General features: G+C 41.7%; 1 protein-coding gene across 7 annotated transcripts in view; it reads left to right on the top strand.

Annotated features, from left to right (window-relative positions):
* The window catches only part of LOC140197848 (GRB10-interacting GYF protein 2-like), a 160,104-nt gene that overhangs the window by 125,351 nt on the left and 10,851 nt on the right, over nt 1–23,902 (top strand). For 5 of the 7 annotated variants that reach the window (XM_072258360.1, XM_072258362.1, XM_072258366.1 and 2 more), the window contains 4 exons: nt 7,876–8,037; nt 9,555–9,751; nt 15,215–15,372; nt 17,529–17,698. In XM_072258360.1, the coding sequence (XP_072114461.1) occupies nt 7,876–8,037; nt 9,555–9,751; nt 15,215–15,372; nt 17,529–17,698 (687 nt within the window). The remainder of the gene's footprint in view (nt 1–7,875; nt 8,038–9,554; nt 9,752–15,214; nt 15,373–17,528; nt 17,699–23,902) is intronic. The other 2 variants (XM_072258363.1, XM_072258365.1) reach the window with 2 other exon arrangements.

Here is a 23,902-nt window from a genome sequence, read left to right as displayed (position 1 = left end):
GATCCAAGGGAGCAGTAATCAAAAAAAAGGTAGTTTGGGAACCACTCATCTGAGTGGTAAGAGATAGCAGAAGTCTGTTATGTCGAGAGATTAGGTGCCACTAGTGCACATTTCTCAAACTGAGAATGCAAGTTGCAACTGTTTTGTTGTTGGAGGAGTTCAAGTTATAAAGATTGGGGCATGTTGTTCACTTAAGAAGCATTGGTGAGGCCTGTCTGGAGTAATGTACAATGTTGGTGGTCTTATTTAAGGAGGGGTATTGATGTGTATTACTGTACATGGAATGGGTTGGGTGTCTTATGGAAAAAAGTTTGAATATGCTAGACTGGATGCCAAACGAGTAGGGGAGGATGATTGACTTGTAAGATTGAGGGATCTTGACAGGCAGACATGGAAAGGGTGTTTCCTTTCATGGTAAAAATCTAGAATAAGATTATATTGTCTTAATAATGACTTGCCCTTTTAAGGCAGATGAGAAAATGGTTGGGTTGAGTTACACTCTGATCTTAGCAATTTACTAGCAAACGTATTATTAGTGCACTGTTGATTGTGTTGTGTCCTCCGAATGCTTGGGCTTTATGTACTTTTCAATCAGCTTGATCAGATGTCATTTCGGAAACTCATTTGTGATATGGGGAGGAAATCTCATCGCTGATTGGCTGTGTGGTGAAGGTTGTGCATTGTGATCAGGATCTTTGTCCACAGCAGGTCATAAATAGGATTCAGTTGTGTGTGTTTGTTTACAGAATTGTGCACGGAAGACTATGCTTCTAGGAATACTCTTACATGCAGTGTGTTCGCTTATGACATAACTTTCACTGATGCCCAGTCGAATTTGTGCTCTCAATCTTCATGGTTAGAGACCAGTGAGTTGGTCATGCCACTTTTCAGCCAGTTGATGTTCATGGATCCTTGTGGATAATTTTCTCCCAGCTTGGCTAGTATAATACTTTGCTGCAGTCCCTGTATTGGATTTTGTAGCTTGGATTGTTGTTTTGATCTGCAAAGTACTCTCCTCAATATTGCGGTTGGCTTGTGCATGACTGCAATTCTAGTTATTGGAGCAGTCAGGCCATCATTTCTGAGATATTTCATGTATGAAAGGACAATCTGTTTCGCCACTTGGTTAGTGTGTTGTCAGTCTCGTTGGTATCTTTGTATGAAGTACAGCGGGTGTCTGTTTCATGTAAATACGTTAAAGTGATGAGACTATTATTTTCTAAGCTTGGTGTCAATGTGTGATAGAAGCAGAATTTTGAATTTTTAGAAACGCTTGATAAGACATGAAAGTTTCCTGCAGGAATTCAGTTAATCATCTGCATTCAGATCAGCAATCATCTTAAATGGCAGAGCAGGCTCAGGGCTTGAGTGGCCTAATTCACAGGTTTGTAGTTAGTTTGAACCTGCTGCACTCTTTGATGTGGGTTCCCTCCATGTTGCTTTTACGAAGCTGATGTGCAGTCTTAATATTAAATGTGCTTCTATGTCATTCAACAAAAATTGTTTGCAGCCTTTAATTTAGTAAAACATCCACAGTGCACTATAAGAATGGCATGAGGCACGATGTGCTACTGAGTACAAAAGCTTGATTGATGGTGAAGTAAAGGGCAGGCTGTTTTAGAGTGCACATTCTAATTCTTGAGGAGTTATCCACTGGTGGAAAAGGCAAAATCAAGGATCCACTGGAAGTAGAAATTAAGGAAAACAACGGTAATAATTGGGGGGGGGGGGGCGGAGAAAATGACGGTGGATAACTGGTCAGGCTGTAGAGGGATTTGAAAACTTGAATAACTCGATCCCAATGCCGATCCCAAAGCCACTTTTATTATCTTCTAAGGGAAGAATCTGGTTTAGCCATGGTCAGAAAGATCCTTAAGTGTTGCTGAGCAGAGAGATCTTGGAATCCAAGTTCATAACTCCTTGAAGGTGGCTACACAGGTTGATAGGGTGGCTAAGAAGGCTTATGGAATGCTTGCTTTTTATTATTTGATGCATTGAGTTCAAAAGTCAAGTTATGTTGCAATATTATGAAGTCTGGTGATTATTGCATACAGTTTTGGTCGTCACAGTACAGGAAGGCTGTTGAGGTGCAAAAGAGGTTTACCAAGGTGCTGCCTGGTTTATAGGACATGTGCTGTCACAAGAGGCTGGATAAACTTGGGTTGTTTTCTTTGGAGTGTGAGAGGCTGAAGAGAGATCTGATAGAAGTTTATAAAATTGAGATGCATAGATAGAGTAGACGGAGTATCTGTTTCCTAAGGTGGAAATGTCTAATACTAGGGGACATGCATTGAAGGTGAGAGGGGGTAGGTTCAAAGAGGATGTGAGGGGTAAGTTTCTTTATTCAGAGTAGTGGATTCCTGGAATGCAGTGCCTGCTATGGTGATAGAGGCAAATACATTAGAGGCTTTTAAGAGATGTTTGATAGGCACATAAATATGAGGAAGATGGAGGGATATGGACATAGTGTAATTAGGAGCTATTAATGTTTGGGTGTTTTTGAATTGCTTTTTAGCTGGTTCAGCACAATGTTGTAGGCTCAAGAAACTGTTCCTGAACTGTTCTATAAAAGGTATTGAGTTGATCATAGTGAATTTTCTTGCATGAAAGTTCTGCTCAGTGGAATTGCTGCATAGAAACGTAGAAAATAGGTGCAGGAGTAGGCCATTCGGCCCTTTGAGCCTGCACCGCCATTTATTATGATCATGGCTGATCATGCAACTCAGAACCCTGCCCCAGCCTTCCCTCCATACCCCCTGATCCCCGTAGCCACAAGGGCCATATCTAACTCCCTCTTAAATATAGCCAATGAACTGGCCTCAACTGTTTCCTGTGGCAGAGAATTCCACAGATTCACCACTCTTGTGTGAAGAAGTTTTTCCTAATCTCGGTCCTAAAAGGCTTCCCCTTTATCCTCAAACTGTGACCCCTCGTTCTGGCCTTCCCCAACATCGGGAACAATCTTCCTGCATCTAGCCTGTCCAATCCCTTTAGGATTTTATACATTTCAATCAGATCCCCCCTCAATCTTCTGAATTCCAACGAGTACAAGCCCAGTTCATCCAGTCTTTCTTCATATGAAAGTCCTGCCATCCCAAGAATCAATCTGGTGAACCTTCTTTGTACTCCCTCTATGGCAAGGATGTCTTTCCTCAGATTAGGGGACCAAAACTGCACACAATACTTCAGGTGTGGTCTCACCAAGGCCTTGTACAACTGCAGTAGTACCTCCCTGCTCCTGTACTCGAATCCTCTCGCTATAAATGCCAGCATACCATTCGCCTTTTTCACCGCCTGCTGTACCTGCATGCCCACTTTCAATGACTGGTGTATTATGACACCCAGGTCTCGTTGCACCTCCCCTTTCCCTAATCGGCCACCATTCAGATAATAATCTGTTTTCCTATTTTTGCCACCAAAGTGGATAACTTCACATTTATCCACATTAAATTGCATCTGCCATGAATTTGCTCACTCACCCAACCTATCCAAGTCACTCTGCATCCTCTTAGCATCCTCCTCACAGCTAACACTGCCACCCAGCTTCGTGTTATCCGCAAACTTGGAGATGCTGCATTTAATTCCCTCATCCAAGTCATTAATATATATTGTAAACAACTGGGGTCCCAGCACTGAGCCTTGCGGTACCCCACTAGTCACTGCCTGCCATTCTGAAAAGGTCCCGTTTATTCCCACTCTTTGCTTCCTGTCTGCTAACCAATTCTCTATCCACATCAATACCTTACCCCCAATACCGTGTACTTTAAGTTTGCACACTAATCTCCTGTGTGGGACCTTGTCAAAAGCCTTTTGAAAATCCAAATATACCACATCCACTGGTTCTTCCCTATCCACTCTACTAGTTACATCCTCAAAAAATTCTATGAGATTCGTCAGACATGATTTTCCTTTCACAAATCCATGCTGACTTTGTCCGATGATTTCACCGCTTTCCAAATGTGTTGTTATCACATCTTTGATAACTGACTCCAGCAGTTTCCCCACCACCGACGTTAGGCTAACCGGTCTATAATTCCCCGGTTTCTCTCTCCCTCCTTTTTTAAAAAGTGGGGTTACATTAGCCACCCTCCAATCCTCAGGAACAAGTCCAGAATCTAACGAGTTTTGAAAAATTATCACTAATGCATCCACTATTTCTTGGACTACTTCCTTAAGCACTCTGGGATGCAGACCATCTGGCCCTGGGGATTTATCTGCCTTTAATCCCTTCAATTTATCTAACACCACTTCCCTACTAACATGTATTTTGCTCAGTTCCTCCATCTCACTGGACCCTCTGTCCCCTACTATTTCTGGAAGATTATTTACGTCCTCCTTAGTGAAGACAGAACCAAAGTAATTATTCAATTGGTCTGCCATGTCCTTGCTCCCCATAATCAATTCACCTGTTTCTGTCTGTAGGGGACCTACATTTGTCTTTACCAGTCTTTTCCTTTTTACATATCTATAAAAGCTTTTACAGTCAGTTTTTATGTTCCCTGCCAGTTTTCTCTCATAATCATTTTTCCCCTTCCTAATTAAGCCCTTTGTCCTCCTCTGCTGAACTGTGAATTTCTCCCAGTCCTCAGGTGAGCCACTTTTTCTGGCTAATTTGTATGCTTCTTTGGAATTGATACTATCCCTAATTTCTCTTGTCAGCCACGGGTGCACTACCTTCCTTGATTTATTCTTGTGCCAAACTGGGATGAACAATTGCTGTAGTTCATCCATGCAATCTTTAAATGCTTGCCATTGCATATCCACCGTCAATCCTTTAAGTGTCATTTGCCAGTCGATCTTAGCTAATTCACGTCTCATACCTTCAAAGTTACCCTTCTTTAAGTTCAGAACCTTTTACACTGTATAATGAGTATGGATGGAGGTTTATCCTTGCAACTACCGACTAAAGTTCAGGTCATATAGGTTCTGTGTTGATTGATTTGGAAACCAGCATGAAGTATTGACAAATTTTGATGGGCATACTTGTAGGGATGACTGGAGAAGCATTCCTCCCTGAATAGCCTGCTGGAAGCGACTGCATAAGTCGATAGGCTGGTAAAGAAGTGATATGGCATACTTTGTTAGTTGGGGCCCTGAGTTTGAATTGGAAAGTGGTGTTGAAGCTTTAAAAATTGTAGTTAGACTACATTTGGAGTACTTAATTCAATTCTGATTGCCCCAGTATAGGAAGAAAACTTGGTTTTGGAGAGAGTGCAAAAGGGGGCATGTGTTACAGAGAGAGGCTGAACAAACTGGTTTTCTCTGAAGCAGCAGAGGCTGAGGGAACACATGGTAGATTATGAAAGGCATAGATTAAGACAGCTGATATCTCGTTCCCAGGGTTGAAATGCCTAATACTAAAGGGCATACATTTAAGATAAGGGATGTAGGTTCAAGGGTGATTATGTGGGGCACGTTCACCACACAGTGATGGGTGCTGGGAATGCACTGTCAGGGGTGGTGGCAGAGGCAGGGTGGTGTTACAGTAGTGGTGTTCAGGAGTCTCTTAGTTACATGTACAGTTGCAAAAAAAAGTTTGTAAAGCATAAATTGGGAACATATATTCTCAGGGAAATATACGGCAGAAATGTGGCAAATGTTCAGGGGATATTTGTGTGGCGTTCTGCATAGGTACGTTCCAATGAGACGGAAAAGATGGTAGGGTACAGGAACTGTGGTGTACAAAGGCCGTTGAAAATCTAGTCAAGAAAAGAAAAGCTGACAAAATGTTCAAAAAGCTAGGTAATGATAGAGAGCTAGAAGATTATAAGGCTAGCAGGAAGGGGCTCAAGAAAGAAATTAGGAGAGCCAGAAGGGGCCATGAGAAGGCCTTGGCGGACAGGATTAAGGAAAACCCCAAGGCATTCTACAAGTATGTGAAGACATGAGAGAATAGGACGAATCAAGTGTAACAGTGAAAAAGTGTGTATGAAACCGGAGGAGATAGCAGAGGTACTTAATGAATACTTTGCTTCAGTATTCACTGCAGAAAAGTATCTTGGTGATTGTAGGGATGACTTACAGTGGATTGAAAAGCTTGAGCACATAGACGTTAAGAAAGAGGATGTGCTGGAGCTTTTGGAAAGCATCGTTAGGCACTGGACAAGAGGTACCGTAGGCTACTGTGGGAGGCGAGTGAGGAGATTGCTGAGCCTCTGGCAATTATCTTTGCGTCATTAATGGGGACAGGAGAGGTTCCAGAGGATTGGAGGGTTGCAGATGTTGTTCCCTTATTCAAGAAAGGGAATAGAGATAACCCAGGAAATTATAGACCAGTGAGTCTTACTTCAGTAGTTAGTAATTTGATGGAAAAGATCCTGAGCGATAGGATTTATGAACATTTGGAGAGGCATAATATGGTTAGGAATAGTCAGCGTGGCTTTGCCAAAGGCTGGTCGTGCCTTACGAGCCTGATTGAATTTTTTGAGGATGTGACTAAACATGTTGATGAAGGTAGAGCAGTAGATGTAGGTAAAGTGGATTTCAGCAAGGAATTTGATAAGGTACCCCATGCAAGGCTTACTGAAAAAGTAAGGAGGCATGGGATCCAAGGGAACCTTGCTTTGTGGATCCAGAATTGGCTTGTCCACAGAAGGCAAAGAGTGGTTGTAGATGGGTCATATTCTGCATGTATTGAGTTTAAGAGCTGAGAGGTAAGGACCCTGGTCAGACCCCACTTGGAGTACTGTGCTCAGTTCTGGTCACCTCACTACAGGAAGGATGTGAAAACTATAGAAAGGGTGCAGAGGAGATTTACAAAGATATTGCCTGGATTGGGGAGCATGCTTTATGAGAATAGGTTGAGTGCACTTGGCAAAAAAGGAAAAAAACTTTGGAACAATGGAGGATTAGAGGTGACCTGATAGAGGTGTATAAGATGATGAAAGGCATTGATTGTGTGGATAGTCGGAGGCTTTTTCCCAGGGCTGAAATGGCTAACATGAGAGGGCACAGTGTTAAGGTGCTTGGAAGAAAGTACAGAGGAGATGTCAGGGGTAAGTTTTTTTTTAATGCAGAGTGGTGAGGGCGTGGAATGGGCTGCTGGCAACAGAGGTGGAGGCGGATACGATAGGGTCTTTTCAGAGACTCCTGGGTGGGTACATGCAGCTTAGAAAAATAGAGGGTTATGGGTAACCCTAGGTAATTTCTAAAGTAGGTACGTGTTCAGCACAGCATTGTGTGTGAAGGGCCTGTATTGTGCTGTAGGTTTTCTATGTTTCTGTGTTTAACCTTATGCAATTACCTGGTTTTCTGCATTAATTACTCATAAAATGTGGTCTGATCTTCATGTTAGTCACAATAATAGACAAACACAATCTACCTAAACTAATACACAGAAATTGTACTTTTCATGTCTTTAATTGAACACATTATTTAATTATTCACAGTCCCAGTTGCAAAAATTATGTAAGCCCTTGTATTTAATAACTGGTAGAATCTCCTTTAGCAGCAATAACATCCACCAAATGTTTCCTGCTGTTGCTGATCAGACTTGCGCAACGACAAGGAGGAATTTTAGACCATTCCTCCATACAAAACTGTTTCAATTCATCAATATTTCTGGGATACTTTGCATGAACAGCCCTCTTCAGGTAATGCCACAGCATCTCCATTGGGTTCAGGTCAGGACTCTGACTTGGCCATTCTAAAACACAAATTTTCTTCTTAAATCATTCTGGTGTTGATTTGCTCTTGTGCTTCTGTAATTGCAAAGGGTTCACAAACTTTTTCTTGCAAATGTATGTGCAAAGAATGGAGGAATATAGGTATTGTGTAGCCTGATTAGTTAGGCAATTAACTACTGATTAGTTCAGCACATTATTCAATGTTCTAAGCATATTTTTTGAAAGTAAAAATGAACGTTGCTTGCTCCAGCAGTGTCGTCAGCAGCAGGAGATAATGAAGGCACTCCAGCAGCACCAGCAGAAGTCACCTGGCTGGAACAGTATTCCCAAGCAGTCTATGTCTGTAAAATCACTACTGGAGGTGCAGCAGGAACTGCAGAAACAGCAGCAGCAAAGGGTACAGGCACGAGCTGTAAGTTTTCAGCATGACCAAATTCAGTTTCCACAATTTTTACCTGTCAGAACGACTTTTCCCTGTGGTGCAGAATCAAGGTGCTTCCGCAGAGGGGTTTGTATGACAGTGAGGTATTCATCTTTGTGATCATTACATTTAACCCATTCTCTTCACAGTTTCCCCGTCAAAGACACCAGTTGGTTGTCCACAGGAGTTGCCATTTGTAAAGCTGTAGGAAAGTTTTTCCAGCAGATGTAATTTTTTTTCGGAAATCCAGCCAAATCCCTGAAAGATATGCAATCATAAAACATCAGTCAATACCTCTCCTCCAACTGCTCCCATGTCAACCTGACCCGAGAGCCTGAGATAAATCATGGCTGCCTCAGCACTGTCAGTTTATATTTTCTTGTGGGATGTGGATGTTATTGGTAATGCTGGCACTTTGTGTTAACTGAATAAGTAGATAAGAGTTTAACCTCATTAACCAAATCGGGACAGTAGTTTTCCTTCAGTGAAGAACATTAGCAAATCAGGTGAGATTTTGCAATAATCTATTTCTATCCCAGATAACAGAATTTCATTTTAATTTCTTGGTTTCCTTGGTGGGATTGAACTCGTTCTGGGCCAGTGGTTGAAGACGTTACTTGTCAAGCTATTGTACTTGTAATAATAAACCTTAACGTGGATTTATAGAATGAGCACACAGAGAAAGTGATGGATGTAGCTATATTTACAATGTTCAAAAGAGATTTAGATAGGTACATGGATAAGAAAGATTTAAAGGAATAAATGCTAGACTCAGCAAATTTGGCAAACTGGGGAGGGCATGTTTCTCGGCATGGACGAGTTGAGTCTAAGGGCCTGATTTCATGCTCTGACTTCATGACTAACAGATGTTAATGAACTACAGTGATTCTCCAGAAAGAGCACACAGCCTAATTTCTTTTCTGCTTCTCTGGGTCACTTTTTCTTTTGAGTTAGTTATAGTAACTTCTCCCTAATTTCAAAGTTCAAAGTGTGTATACGTTATACAACCTTGAGGTTCGTCTAACGTGCTGCCACAAAACAAAGAAACTCAAACAAACCCATATGTAAAAAAAAGACTGAATGCCCAGTGTTCAGAGGGGAAAACAGATGCCCATAAAAAAAATAAAAGAGCCCATAAAAAAAGACCATCAAACACCTAATGTACAAAGAGGAAAAAAAAACACGTCATGCAGACAATAACCACAAGCAGATGACATTGCAGAATTCAATTCAGAAAGAGTCCCATAGTTCAGCGTAGAGCCAAGTCATGGAGCAGTGACTCCACACTCACTTGACAGTTGATGTTTGTCGCCTGGTCTTCTCCCATTTCTAACTCTTGTATGCTCGAGATTGTTTCTGTAGTCTATTAAGTTGATCCATCCATGGCAGTGACCAGATGTATTTACGATCTTATGGATAATGGCTAGGTTATGTTATCTTGTTTTTAATCTGTCTCTGAAACGTTTCCTCCATTCTCCCCCCCCCCCCCCCCCCCCGTCTGCCACTAGCATTCTAGTATACCTATCAACAACTCTTCAGTATGGGGATTGCCTGGTCAGTGGGGATCTGACATGAATAGCATGTGGAGTGTGCACGAAACCAAGAACTCTAACATAAGCCTGTGGGGGGACGAAGCTGTGAAGAGCACAGGCCCTGTGATCAGGAATGCAGGGTTGAAGAACAGCAGGAGCAGTCCTTCACTAAGGTTTGTGCCTCCAATCTCCCAGACTCTACTCAGTTTTCAGGTCTTTGTGTGTGTATGTGTGTGTGTGTTCGTTCGTGTTCCTCTTACGTATGTTCAAAGTTCAAGATTTATTATCAAAGTACATATATCACCATATACTACCTTGAGATTTATTTTCTTGTGGGCATTCACAGTAAATACAAAGAAACACAATAGAATCAATGAAAACTGCACACAAAAGACAAACAACCAAGGTGCAAAAGATAACAAACTGTAAATATAAAAAAGAAAAAGATAAGCAAAAATAATGAATAAGCAATAAATATCGAGAACTTGAGTTGAAGAGTTCTTGAAAGTGAGTCCATAGTTTGTGGAATCACTTGAGTGTTGGGCTGAGTGAAGATATCCCCTCTGGTTCAAGAGACTGATGGTTGAAGGGTAATAACTGTTCCTGAACCTGGTGGTGCGAGTCCTGGGGCTCCTGTACCACCTCCCTGGTGGAAGCAGTGAGAAGAGAGCAAAATCAGGATGGTGGCGGTCCTTGATGGTTGCTGTTTTCCTGTGACATTGCTCCTTGTATGTCTACTCACTGGTGGAAGGGCTTTGCTTGTGAAAGACTGAGCTGTATCCACCACGAGGCCCCTACCCAAAACCAGGGAAAAGGCTACTGTCAAATAATTATGGATCACTTCACAGGGCGGATAGAGGCTTTCCCAACAAAGAACTGCATTGCTGCACAGATTCTAGTTCAGGAAATCCTCCCAAGCTGGGGAACCCCAGTCCAGGTGGACTCTGATCAGGGACCACATTTCACAGGGAAAGTGAATCAGGAAATGTGCCGACTGTAAGGGATTCGACAACGGTTCCAAGTACCCTACCAACCTCAGAGCTCAGGAATGATAGAAAGGATCAGGGGAACAATCAAGAACGCCTTAGCCAAAGCCATAGCTGAGACAGTAAAGACATGGGCTGATGTATTACCAGGAATCCTGATGAGATTACGAGCAACCCCAAACTGCACGCTGGGCTTCAGCTTCTACGAATTATTGATAGGATGGGCAATGCGACTCATGGGTTAACTACAGGTTGCGGGGAGCCTGGGACTTGCATGGATAGAATGACGTAGTATGTGAAAGGCCTTTGTAACCAACTTCAAGTGTTCAAGGACTAAGCAAAACAATAGCAACACATTGCTATCAGAAAAAGCCAAAGCAAAAGGAGTTAGTCCTCCCACAGCTGGGCGACCAAGCAATGGTGAGGATGTTGCCTGAAAGGGCAGGGTTCTGCTTTAAGATGAACAGAACCACAGATGATACTTTTAACAAGAAACACTTGTGTCTGTGTGCAGACTCAGCGCGGCAGCCAGTGGAAACACTGGACTCAGGTCAAACTGCAAGACTCGCTTTCTTGTTGCACCCACAGACAGAGCAGGGGATCAAGTGTACCCAGTAACCACGTAATTACAGAGAACCCAAGAGATGAACACCAGCCGGCCACACCAGACCTGGCTACAGCAGGAAACACAAAGACAGAAGACACCAAGAGCATGACAGAAACCCGCGAAGAGCATGCTAAAGTGCGATGGTGATGGTACTCTGTAATGAAGGCTGGTTGCTGAAGGTAGATGATTAGTTTAATAGTATAGATAGAAAACATATTTGGAAAAATAGATGGAGAGGGATTTAAGTTAAAGCAGAGACAGCAAGTTCCACAACTTTGATGGCATTTCAGATTGAGAAAGACTGCACATGGCATCTGAAGGCAGTCACCCCCAGTCTGAATAGGGAGTGAATACAAATGAGCTGGGTCCATACAGCGGTTAGCCAGCGATTGACTGGACATTTCAGAAGGGGGTACCACCAGGGAGAGGTCCTTGCAGTAATTCAAATAGGGACCACCCCTACCCCTTCCTGTACATCGATGAGAGGGCCTGTGAGTTTGATGCATTTACCTTGCTGGTGCCCCCAGAAAGAGAGTTTTAGCTGCCAGAGAATGAAGGGGTGAAGACGAGGAATGTGATTAAGCTGCAATTGGCCAGCCAACCAGAATACAAATGAAGCTGGATTTCTAAAGACTGTTGTTCATTTTTCTGGAACAATCTCTGTTTATCATTTTGTAGGTAGCGATTAGGGATGATAGGGTAGATGTGGAGGCAGACAAGATGATTGGAGGGAATTCTGAGGCAGGGCATTTTTGCTGCCCTATTTGAGTAGATCCTCCTTGAGGTTGGCCTTTCCTGGTACAAATTTATTTTTGTCCAGGAGGGCCAAGAGGAGGCACTGTTAGGGATTTTTGGGTTTAGGACATAATACATTTAGTAATTGACTTTGGCTACCAGTGTTCACATCTGAAAATGTATTCTGCATTCAACTTGGAGTGCAGCTCTGAACAATGGATTCCAAAGAGCTGTGAATCCCGGTCCAGACAATGCCGATTAAAATTCACTTAGATGTCTGTGGTGGGGAATTGAATCAGGAGGTGTGAAGGTTGTATGTAGTTTTTTTAATAAGAAAAAAAACATTGTCCATACATTGTAAATATGGAAATGTCCTTTGATGCTTGGCACATAAAATATTGAGCCCCATGTTGGTCCAGCGAGACCTTTCCACCAAAAGTGTTTCCATATGATGCCTGCTGTACCTTATTTTGTCAAATAAAGAAGCTGCTTTGCATCTACCAGTAATTTTCTCCGGTGACTTCATTCACGCAACAACATAGATATGCTGATATTTGCCTTAAGTGCCTCACTAAGGCGAAATAAACAAGCAGCAATGATAAAATGCTAGATGAACTCGGCCAAGTCAGACAGCATCTATGGAAAGGAATAATCAGTTGATGCTCACTCCCTAAGTCCTAGGTCTCAGCCCAAAACATCGACTGTTTATTCTCCTTCAGCATCTGCAAAATATACTGTGCTTATGAATAAGCAACTAGGTTTTTTGCAGATCTCAGATTGCAATCATCTAAGACACAGGCACACAGAGGATGGAGACATCAGAACAGTTCTATATTGATTAGTTGACATCAAATTCCAACATCAGCCACCCATGAAGTATCAAGGAAGCCACAAGAGAACACCGGCTTTTGAAATAGGTGCAAAGTATGAAGGTACAAATAAAAGAAAACTTGCAGGAAATATTTAATACTCTTACTATTCAATAACATATGAAAATGGTCCTCTTAGGGTTTCTCATCTTGTTATGAAACCCTGCGTGGTGGTTCTTAGAATTACTAAAGTTTGCTCACTTAACTCCATCCCATCGCTTAAACAGTGTGACAGGAGTCCTCAAATCCCTTGTCTAAATTGTAGGTTGATAGGTGAGGGAAGAATGAATTCAATTAAATACCAGCAGATTCTGGAAGCAAACATCACACTGTCTATAAAAAAGCCGAAGATGAAAAGAGGATGCCTTCTACAACAGGATAATGAACTTAAACGCACCTCAAATTCCACAATGGACTACCTCAAGAGGCGCAAGCTGGAGGTTTTGCCATGGCCCTCATAGTCCCCTGACCTAAGCATCATCGAGAATCTGTGGATAGACCTCAAAAGAGCAGTGCATACAAGACGGCCCAAGAATCTCACAGAACTAGAGGCCTTTTCGGGTCCTTTTCCTTTTTTGTTATTTTGAAACAGTAAAAGATGGAAATAAAAAAGTTTTCTTGTTTAAAATATTAAAGAAATGTGTCATCTTTAACTTTATGCCTTTTGGAAATCAGTTCATCTTTTACTCACTTAGCTATTCACAGTAACAGAAATTTTGACGGGAGTGCCCATGCTTTTGCATGCCACTGTATTTGCAATTGGTTGCTGTAAATTTATTCTTAAAGTCATAATAAGCAAGTAATTCCTACATAAGGATTGGTGCAGATTTCTGTCTTGCATGTCAGAGCATTTGTTTATAGGGCTGTGTGGGAAAAGTGTGGGTGACAGGACAATGGGAAGGGTAAAGTTGATGTGCACGTGAAAGAATAGATTTTTAAGGAAGTTAACAGGAAATGGATCTGATATGAATGTACCAGAAGGCAGCATAGACTTGATAATGCAGACTGACTTCCTCAGTTTAATAGAAGTATGAGAAAGAGAAGACTTATTCCCCACACTGACATCCACTAAAAACATCAAAAATGAAGCCAAATGAAAAGCAGTTTCCAGCATCTAGTAGTGAACTATGAAGGTTTTAAGAGGCTTTGTTAGTTGAGATTTTTGCCCAGTTCCAAAGGTCTGGAATACTCACATTGGAACGATTGCTGTCATCTGAAATGGTATCAGAAACTCGTTTAATATCATTGTCATATACATAATTTGTTAACTTTGTGGCAGCAGTACAGAACAATGCAATACATAATAAATATAGGAAAAACAATTATGGTAAGTATGTATATGTATATTAAATAAGTTAAAATAAGTAGTGCAAAATAGAAATAAATTTTTAAAAGTAAGGTAGTGTTCATGGGTAAAATGTCCATTTAGAAATTGGATGGCAGAGGGAAAGAAGCTGTTCCTGAATTGCTGAGTGTGTGCCTTCAAGCTTCTGTACCTTTCTTCCTGATGGTAACAATGAGAAGAGGGCATCTCCTTAATGGGATCATTAATGATGGACGCTGCCTTCCTGAGGTACCGCTTCTTGACAACGTCTTGAATACTATGGAGGCTAGTACCAATGATGGAGCTGACTAATTTTACAACTTCCTGCAGCTTACTTCCTCACCCTCCCACCACCACCCCCAATACCAGACATTGATGCAGCCAGTCAGAACGCTGTCCACGGTACATCTGCAGAGGTTTTTGAGTGTTTTGGGTGACAAAACAAATCTCCTCAAACTCCCAATGAAAAATTGCCACTGTCTTGCCTTTATGGCTGCATCAATATGTTGGGATCAGGTTAGATACTCAGAGATGTTGACACCCAGAAACTGCTCACTGTTTCCACTTCTAAACCCTCTGAGGATTGGTTTGTGTTCCCTTGTTCTACCTTTCTGCAGTCCACAATCAGCTCCTTGGTCTTAATAGTTTTGAGTGCAAGGTTTATGATACGACACCACTCAGCTAGCTGGTAAATCTCACTCTTGTCATGTCACCATCTGGTATTCTGCCAACAATAATTGACATTCCAGGTGGGATCCCATCAAGGCAGATGACAGACCCCAGTGTTGGTGACTGCAAGAGCTGGGGGAAGGTGGCTGCAGTGAGAATCCAAACAAAGCTGCTCAGTGCTTCCTATATGCTTCTATGATCTGTTGCACTGTTGCTTTACACTGGTGAGTCAGGTTGGTAAGCAATTCCTTCTAGCAAGGGTTGTTTTGAGTGCCATCTGCAAGTTGCTCTTCCAAAGTAGATTAAGGTGCCAAAAGTGTTAATCAAAATTTCAGTCACGCATGACACAGTACTCAGATTATTCAAGAAGAAATTAGTTTTTTTAATCCAATCATCACACTTTATTTTGAACTTTAAATCCTGATTTTGTTTATTATCTTGTGCAGTGACTCGTATGGAATTCCCACCCGACCAAGCAAGAAGAAGACTGAAGACGAGGAAAAGTTACTGAAGCTCTTCCAGGGAATGAACAAAACTCAAGATGGCTTCACACAGTGGTGTGAACAAATGCTGCATGTCCTCAGTACAGCCAACAACCTAGATGGTGTGTGTCATTTGAGTTGTTTCTTCAGTCTAGTCCCATTTGAGATTCTGTGGAGCTTAACAAGATGTTGAGACTGCCCCATCAGATTGTATCATTTTATTGCATCCCTTAATTGAGGAACTGTTTTGTGACCTGTGGGCATAGTTGTCTTTATACTGACAAATGAACGTACATGCCAGGTAGCAAGATGGTTTCCCTGGTATCTGGTAGTAGATTACTTTGAAGAATGGATAACCTATTTTTACCCTTGTGTCACACAACTTCACCAAGAAAACAGTGTAATGGGAGAATTGGATTTGAACCCATTTGTAGCATATCACTCCATACTCACCTCCATCTAAGAACACATGAAGAAGCAAGAATATGCCTGTTGCTTTTCTCTAAGATTGCAACTAATCTTTTATTTCTGCATTCCTTGTTTCCCATGGTATCAAAAAATCTTATCAGTTTATCTTGAGCTACTCTGTGACTAAACTTTTTTCAAATCTCTTGTGGAAGAATATTTGAAGAGTAATTACCCTCTGGTAGAAGAAATTTCTCCTTCAATCATGAATAATCACCCCCCCACCCCCACCCCCATTAATTTGAAACAATAACCCCTGGTTTTAGGCACTCCTGGTTTTTTCTCTCCTAATCAAGGGGAAATATCTCTGCATTTGTCCTATTAAACCACATATGGTTTTTGTATCTTTCAATGAGATCAGTTTGTTCTCCTAAACGCTTGACAATATAGGTCAGTCTACTTGATCTTATTGGTGAGTATTCCAATACCAGTGGTCAGTCTGATGAATCTTTGTTGTATGTACTACATTGTTCCAGGCAGGATTCCATCAGGGCCCTACATAACATGTCTTTACTCTTATATTCAAATCCTCCTTCAATATAGATTAGTGAATTGTTTGCCTTCATAATTGCTTGCTTCTACCTACATGCTGACTTTAGGTGAATCACTTAGAAGGATATCAGGTTGTTCTGAACGCAAGTGCTATTCAGCCTCTTCTTAGAAGCCCCACTGTATCCTTCTCATAGTTCATTGTACCACTCAGCTTTGTATGATTATAATTAAGGACTTCATTTCGGTTCCTTTAATATTAGAGAATGTATGCAGTATACAACCTGAAATTCTTACTCTTCACAGACATCTGTGAAACGAGACCCCATAAGTGAATGAATGATATATGGAACTTGATCCCCTTATCCAAATCATTTGATTTCGAATGGAGCCCCAGCAATCCTACAGGTCACAGCCTTTGAACCTCAAATTGACTCATTTCTCCTGCAGTTGGTTTTCTATCTATTAACATTGGTATATTGCCTGGAATCCTATGTTCTCATTTGCAACTGCTCATGGGGCATTTATTTTAAGGCTTTCTAAAAGATCAAATACTGCAGTCTGTCTAGTTTTCCTTTATCTCTTCCACTAATTAGAACATCATAAAATTTTGTCAATATATTTGCTTATCATAAGTATTTGTGCATGGTTGCTACCCTGCATTGGTAGACTGTAGGATTTTTGCTGCTACAGACATCAAAGTAATAGATCAATCTCATTATCTCTATGCAAACTACAAGAAGTTCTGGTTTTGTGTCCTCTGAAAGACCTTGGGTAGGATAGTATGGAATTCCAGCTAACGACTGCACAGTAATCAAAGGATTGACATTGATGAGGAAACATTTTTCCTTGGATTATTCCACCAGGTTTTCCTTGACTCTATGATTGGGACCTTCCAAAGGGCATGTATTTAAGGCCATGATAAATGTATTTAATTCAGGAGAAAAAAATATTTATTAACATTGGAAAGACTGGGTTGCACCCTTGTGTTTGAGACCATCAGTTCCTGGATCAAAAAAATTCCTAAGCCTTTCATAAAGCAGAAGTTCTCCAAGCAACCTCTGAATACTAGATTTTCTGCTTCTAGCTGGTCTGGGTGAGGTGAGCTTAACTAGTTTTGATTGCATTCAGGGGCTGGCTTGTGTCGCTATTCCATTCCCACACAAAGTTGCCCCTGGGGGGGGGGGGGGGGAATGTTTGGATCAGAGTTTTTCAGCCTAGAAAGAGGAAACTTTCATTTTTTTTTAAACATATCAAGCCAAAATCCCTTAATTCAGTAATTGTATTGGTTTACTTCTGACTTCATTGCCTGGCTTTGTTGTAGTTCCTACGTTTGTGTCCTTCCTTAAAGAAGTGGAATCGCCATACGAGGTGCATGATTACATTCGTGCATACCTGGGTGACACCCCTGAGGCCAAAGAGTTTGCCAAGCAGTTCCTGGAACGTCGTGCCAAACAGAAGGCCAATCAGCAAAGGCAGCAGCAGCAGCAACAGGTAGTGTACAGATGAATGTGAATGTGAAAAGCTTTGCACATACCTGTAATGAGGGTCCTCGGGCAGCATTGTGGTGCCTGTAGCAGAGCTGCTGCATCACAGGTCTGGAGAACTGGTTTAATCCTGACCTATGGCGCTGTCTGTGTGGAGTTAGCACGTTCTCCCTGTGGCCACGTGGGTTTCCTCTAGGTACTCTAGTTTCCTCCTAAATCCCAAAGACATGCTGGTTGATTAACAGAGCACTGTAAATTGCCCTAGTGCATGAATAAGTAGTACATTTGAGGGGGAGTGTGGGGTTAGGATAGGATTCATGTATTTTTTAAACAAAGCTATGTGATGGTCCAGATTTGATGGACCAAAGAGCTTGGTTCCATGCTGTATCCATGAGCCTATGGCTTTATGATCACATTAGTGCAAATATCAATGTACATAAATCCACTGAATTGACTTTTCATTAACGTCCTTGTTATAGTGAAACTACTTTCCCCTTTTATGCCATGAACTTTTGATGGGATACCGTTGGACTGGTTATCCGTTCCTTGTTGAAATGACATCATTCCTTGAATCCTCACCTGATGCATATTATAAGAGCGGAGAACATTTTAATGGTTTCCCAAGGCACCCTGGTATCAGTGTACATGCTCAGAATTATCAAGGAGCCTACAATTAACACTCCCCTCGACTCCACCTGTTTGCTCTGGTTGTCAGGTTTGGTCTACAAGTCTGTCACTGTAATCCATCCAGCATACTTTTGTTCTCTTAACTGAGTTGAGGGCATTAACAAAGTATTACTTATACCTAAGTGGCTTGGGTCAGCATAGAATAAGTACGCAAGTAGATTCTACAAAGCACTGTTGCAACCCTAATCGTGCATTAATGAGAAGAACAGCTGATATTGGAATTACCCTCATTCACAAGTGCATGTATGCACAGGTGCAATGAAAACCTTACTTCCAATGCTTGAGTAGGTACCCGGACTATTCAAAGTAGTGAATGGTGACATATACAGTACATAGTTTGCTAATAAGATTATTGTGACTATGGCATTATTGCCCGATGCTGGCTCCCTAGGCCTGAGTCGACATAGTAGTAGTAGTAGACTTTGGCATCATATAAGAAACATTCACTTTACAAAGATGTTGCTGGGACTGAAGGACCTGAGTTATCAGGAAAGATTGAATAGGTTAGGACTTCACTCCCTGGAATGTAGAAGACTGAGGGGAGATTTGATAGAAGTATACAAAATTCAGGGGTGGGACTACAACTGGAGGTCATGGGTTAAGAGTGAAAGATGAAATGTTTAAGGGGATCATGAAGGGAAACTTTTTTTATTCGGGGTTTTGAGAATGTGGAGCGAGTTACCAGCAAAAGTGGTGCGTTTGAGCTCTATTTCAATGTTTCAGCGAAGTTTGGATAGGTACATAGATGGTTGTGCTGCTCAGTTCAATGGAATAGTTGAAGGGAAGTAGCTGTTCTTGAACTTGGTGGTGTGGGACTTCAGACTTCTGTAGTTCCTGCCTGATGGTAGCTTTGAGAAGATGGCATGGCCCAGATGGTAGAGGTACTTGGATGTCACCTTCTTGAGGTAGTTCCTCTTGTAAATGCTACCAGTGGTGGGGGGAAATGTGCCCATGATGTAGTGGGCTGAGCCCACTACTGTCTGCTGCAACTTGAATTCCTGCACATGAGACTCTGCATTTAAATGGCATTTGAATGCTGGAACTGGGTCAAAATAAGCCCTATCCATCCAAGCAACACACATAAAAGTTGCTGGTGAACGCAGCAGGCCAGGCAGCATCTCTAGGAAGAGGTGCAGTCGACGTTTCAGGCCGAGACCCTTCGTCAGGACTAACCATCCAAGGTGGTTACCTGGTCCAGAAATGCAACCACCCTTGCAGTTTCATAAGGCAGAAATCAAGAAATTTCCCATATTTCCCTGAATGAGGGCAGCTGCAGCTACATTGAATTCAGCATCAGTTAGAGTAAAATAGCCTTCACCAGCAGCTGAACACCACTGACAGACCAACCACCATGTGCTCTGTCCAGTGATCCACAGTAACTCGCCAGAGCTGCTTCATAACATCTCCCAGGCTTGATAATGGCAGTGGATGCACAGAAATATATTTGTTTCCAAGTGACACACCATGCTAGTGTAGACAATTCACTTCTCCATTGTCGGAATCTTGATATTCCTTGCTAGCAGCACCACTGGATTGCTTTTACCACACAGATTACAGATTCAAGAATCTTCACCACCACTCTTTAGGGGGAGATAGTATCAACAAGTGCTGGATATTTTGATCAATAATCCTATATATGAATTAACATTGGTCAAACTTTAAGTGTTGCTTCCTCAGAATTGTTCATTGTTTAAGATAGACCACTGAAGCTAAACACAAATATAATTTCAGACTACTTGTATTACAAAGGAATTTGGAGGAATGGGAAATTAACCTTTATTGAATATAATGTGTTTAATTGCGTAACGGTGCTGATGCTTTGCAATAATTCAACTAAGATAAAAATGTTTTTTATTATTTTTGTTTGCACTCTGTGTCTGAGTCTTCTCACTTAAGTGTCCAGCAATAATCAGCCAGCATTGGTGGATTCCAGTTGTCCTGACACTCTTTCTCCATGACTGCAAAGTCACCATGCTTATCACTGACGGCACCAAGGTTTGCAGAGAAGTAGTCTAAATGGGAATGCAGAAAATGAATCTTTAGTGTCATGTTGCACTTCATAGTTTTGTATGCTTGAAGCTTGTTGTCAGCCAGCTGCACATAGATTGGTGCTCTGTACTTTCCGCAAAAGTTTTCAACAACATCCTTGATTGTCTGTCATTGAGTTGTTTTGATTTGTGGACCAACAAGAATTACTTCCTTAATTGCCTTGAATTATGAATTGAAATAACAAATATAGGGAATTTTTTTTAATGGTGTGTGATAGGGAAATTTCATGGTGATTTTCATGATCAGCAGCCCAAAATCCATAAGATACACCTAAAAGTATTCAGGAAGCAAAATCTTTGTCCAGTTTAATTCCTCAAGGGACCTTAAAATATCTCCAAATATCTTCCTTCTCTATCCCACCAAGACAGCAGAATCTTATATACCAATAAACCAGGTGTTCAAAGGCTGTCATTTTCAAATAAATAATGTACCTTTTTTTTCTGTCGATGATAATGGATTCTTAAGCTCATCACCTCTACTGGGGCTTTGGACACAAACAGCAGGTCACCAGAGACCTCTGTTTTGGGCCAGTCTTTCAAGTTGTCCCCAGATGTAGCCCATCTTCAAAGATCACTCCTCTCCCAGGGATGAGGTCTTTGGAGCTTTTGTTGGTGTTTCTGCAGCACTGTGTTTTTATAGGATGGGGTTGTTAGTCGCATGCCCAACCTTCCCCTTGGAGCCAGGCTTGGGACCATCAGTGGCAGAGTTATGATGAGGGATTACCAAGGGTTGTCTATTGTATCTTTATGCTTCAAAAGGTTTTTTTTCGAATCTCTTGCTCAGAGCAATTCAAATCCATGCTCATGTTGGCAGCAGGTTCATTCAGTTGATTGGTATTAATGGACCTGACTCTCTTTTAACCTGTGGTAAAACAAAATACGAGAGTTACTTGACAGATCAGATATTATCTGTGAAGAGGGAGAGAGTTAGTGTTAAGGATCTTGAGCTTTGACTTGTAACATGAGCTGACCATTTCTCCCCATAGATGGTGCTAATGAGCATGTGTGTGTATACAGGTGTCCCCTGCTTTTTGAACGCTTGCTCTATGAAACCTCACTGTTACGAAGAAAGGCAGTGCGCGCCCCGAGCAGCTGCTCTCCCCCAGATTCGGAACTGCATTCTAGCTGGCATTGCTTAGGCACGAGCCTGTGAGCAGCCGTTTGCAAGATGAGTTCTAAGGTATCGGAAAAGCCTAAAAGAGCTCGTAAGGGTGTTACACTTAGCATAAAACTAGACATAATTAAGCATTTTGATCATGGTGAACTAAGTAAGGATGAAGTGAGTTTGGCTTGTGGAAGTTGACGAAGATGATGTTGAAGAGGTTCTGGCATCCCATGACCATGACCCATGATAGATGAAGAGCTGATGCAATTGGAAGAGGAAAGGATATCAATCAAAACCGAATGAGTAATGATAAAGTACGACTTTGATTTTGAAAGGGTACGTCGGTTTAGGGCATATTTGCAAGATGGTTTGAGTCCTTACAAAGAACTGTATGATAGAAAAATGCGCGAGGTTAGCAGTCAAGCAAGCCTTCCACATCAGCCACGGCAGACAACAAACTTCGACCTTTGATATCGACGCAGGCAGACATAGAAGAAGATAACCTGCCTGCCCTGATCGACGATGAGATGACACCCCAGTGTCCCACCACCCCAAACCTCGGGCCGCGGACAGATACCGATTCACAGAGAATGCAGCGGTAGCCGGGAGGCACACAGCACATCTTTAAGAAAAAAGCCCAAATAAACATGCTAATTAATTAGGTGCCACCCGGCACGTAACTGTCGGCTTAGATCAGAGGCAATTGCTGATTGCGTTGCCTCTGATCTGGGCTGACATTTATGTGCCGGGCGGCACCTAATTAATTAGCTTGTTTATTTTGGCTTTTTTCTTAAAGATGTGCTGGATGCGTTCCAGCCACCGCTGCACCACCCAATCTCCGACGACTCAGTCTAACACACCATCATCAGTGTGCTTGACACTGTCCCGATTCTGGTAAGTGATACTACATTGTATATACATTATTTCTACTTTATATGGACTGTGTATTTTTACGTGTTATTTGATATGATTTGGCAGCTTCATAGCTTAAAGGTTACCAGAGAGAGTGTTTTTGCTAACAGCGCTTGCATCGTGTTTTTGCCGAGAGCGCTTGTGTGAGATTTTCGCTACGGAGAACAGTTTAGGCAATGATTGTGGAAAAGTATTTCTACTTTATATAGGCTGTGTATTTATCATATCATTCCTGCTTTTACTGTATGTTACTGTTATTTTAGGTTTTATGTGTATTTGTGTTATTTGGCATGATTTGGTAGGTTATTTTTGGGTCTGCGAGCGCTCACAAATTTTTCCCAAATAAATAAATGGTAATTGCTTCTTCGCTTTACGACGTTCCAGCTTACGAACCATTTCATAGGTACACTCTACCTTCGGATGGCGGGGGAAACCTGTGTGTGTGTGTGTTTTATTTATTTTTATAGTGAACTTATATACATATATGCTTTGTTTGATTGCTTGCTTTCCCGCCTGTTTTATGCATTGGTCTCAGTTGAAATAAATTGTTGCAGTGGGGTCTTGACATTTCCAGGGGTTAGGCCCAGTGGTTTCCCTCCCCATTATTTATTTATTCACTCACTCAGCATCTGAGGTTTAGAAGAATGACGACCAGTGAAGTAGGGAATCAACACTGACACCACAATCTTGACAGTTGGTTGGATTTTACTCCTGATTTGTGCTGTGCCTGTGCATATACTTTCCTGTAGAGTTTGTTCTAAATAACAACCAAAAAATGGGGTATAGTGTAAGTAATTGCCTTTCCAGTAGTGTCTCAGAGGTACAGCATCGATACAGGCCTTTGGCCCACCAATTCCATGTCAACTTCACACACTCACTTTTACACCTATTTTATTCTCCTCACTTTTCCATGGCTCCCCATCCTTAGATTCTAACTCTTATCTACATACTGGAGCAATTTACAGTGGCCATTTACTTTACCAACCTGAAAATCTTTAGGATCTGGGAGGAAACCAGAATATCTGGGGGAACCCACATAGTCACAGGAAGAATGTACGAACACCACACAGACAGTACTGGAGGTCAAGATTGAACTCTGGGGGCCGGAGTTGCATGTACTGCACTGAAGTACTAAGACAACAGCTTACCTTTGAATGTATCTGACTCTTTGGTATGGGAGGTTTGGGGAGCTGAGAAGAAAGTACTTGACCATTGGTTGGCTGAAAGTTACTGATGTCCTTATTCAAAAGCAACTGTAATGTGCAACCTGACCAAGTCACTGTGACAGATTACCTTGACATTGAAGGACTTTCTGATGGCCTTTATATGACATTGTGAGACAGTGAACTGTGTAATTCATAAGTTTCAGCCACAAATAACCATAATACCATAAGCCATGTTCCTTGACCATTTAAAAATGTAAAGATGAAAGCTGCAATTGAATGCAGTAAAAGAAGTT

Source organism: Mobula birostris, chromosome 5 (assembly GCF_030028105.1).
Source record: "Mobula birostris isolate sMobBir1 chromosome 5, sMobBir1.hap1, whole genome shotgun sequence".
In the NCBI taxonomy this organism is placed as follows: Eukaryota; Metazoa; Chordata; class Chondrichthyes; order Myliobatiformes; family Myliobatidae; genus Mobula; species Mobula birostris.
Note: the sequence above shows the minus strand (reverse complement) of the source record. Positions and strands in the feature narration are given on the sequence as shown.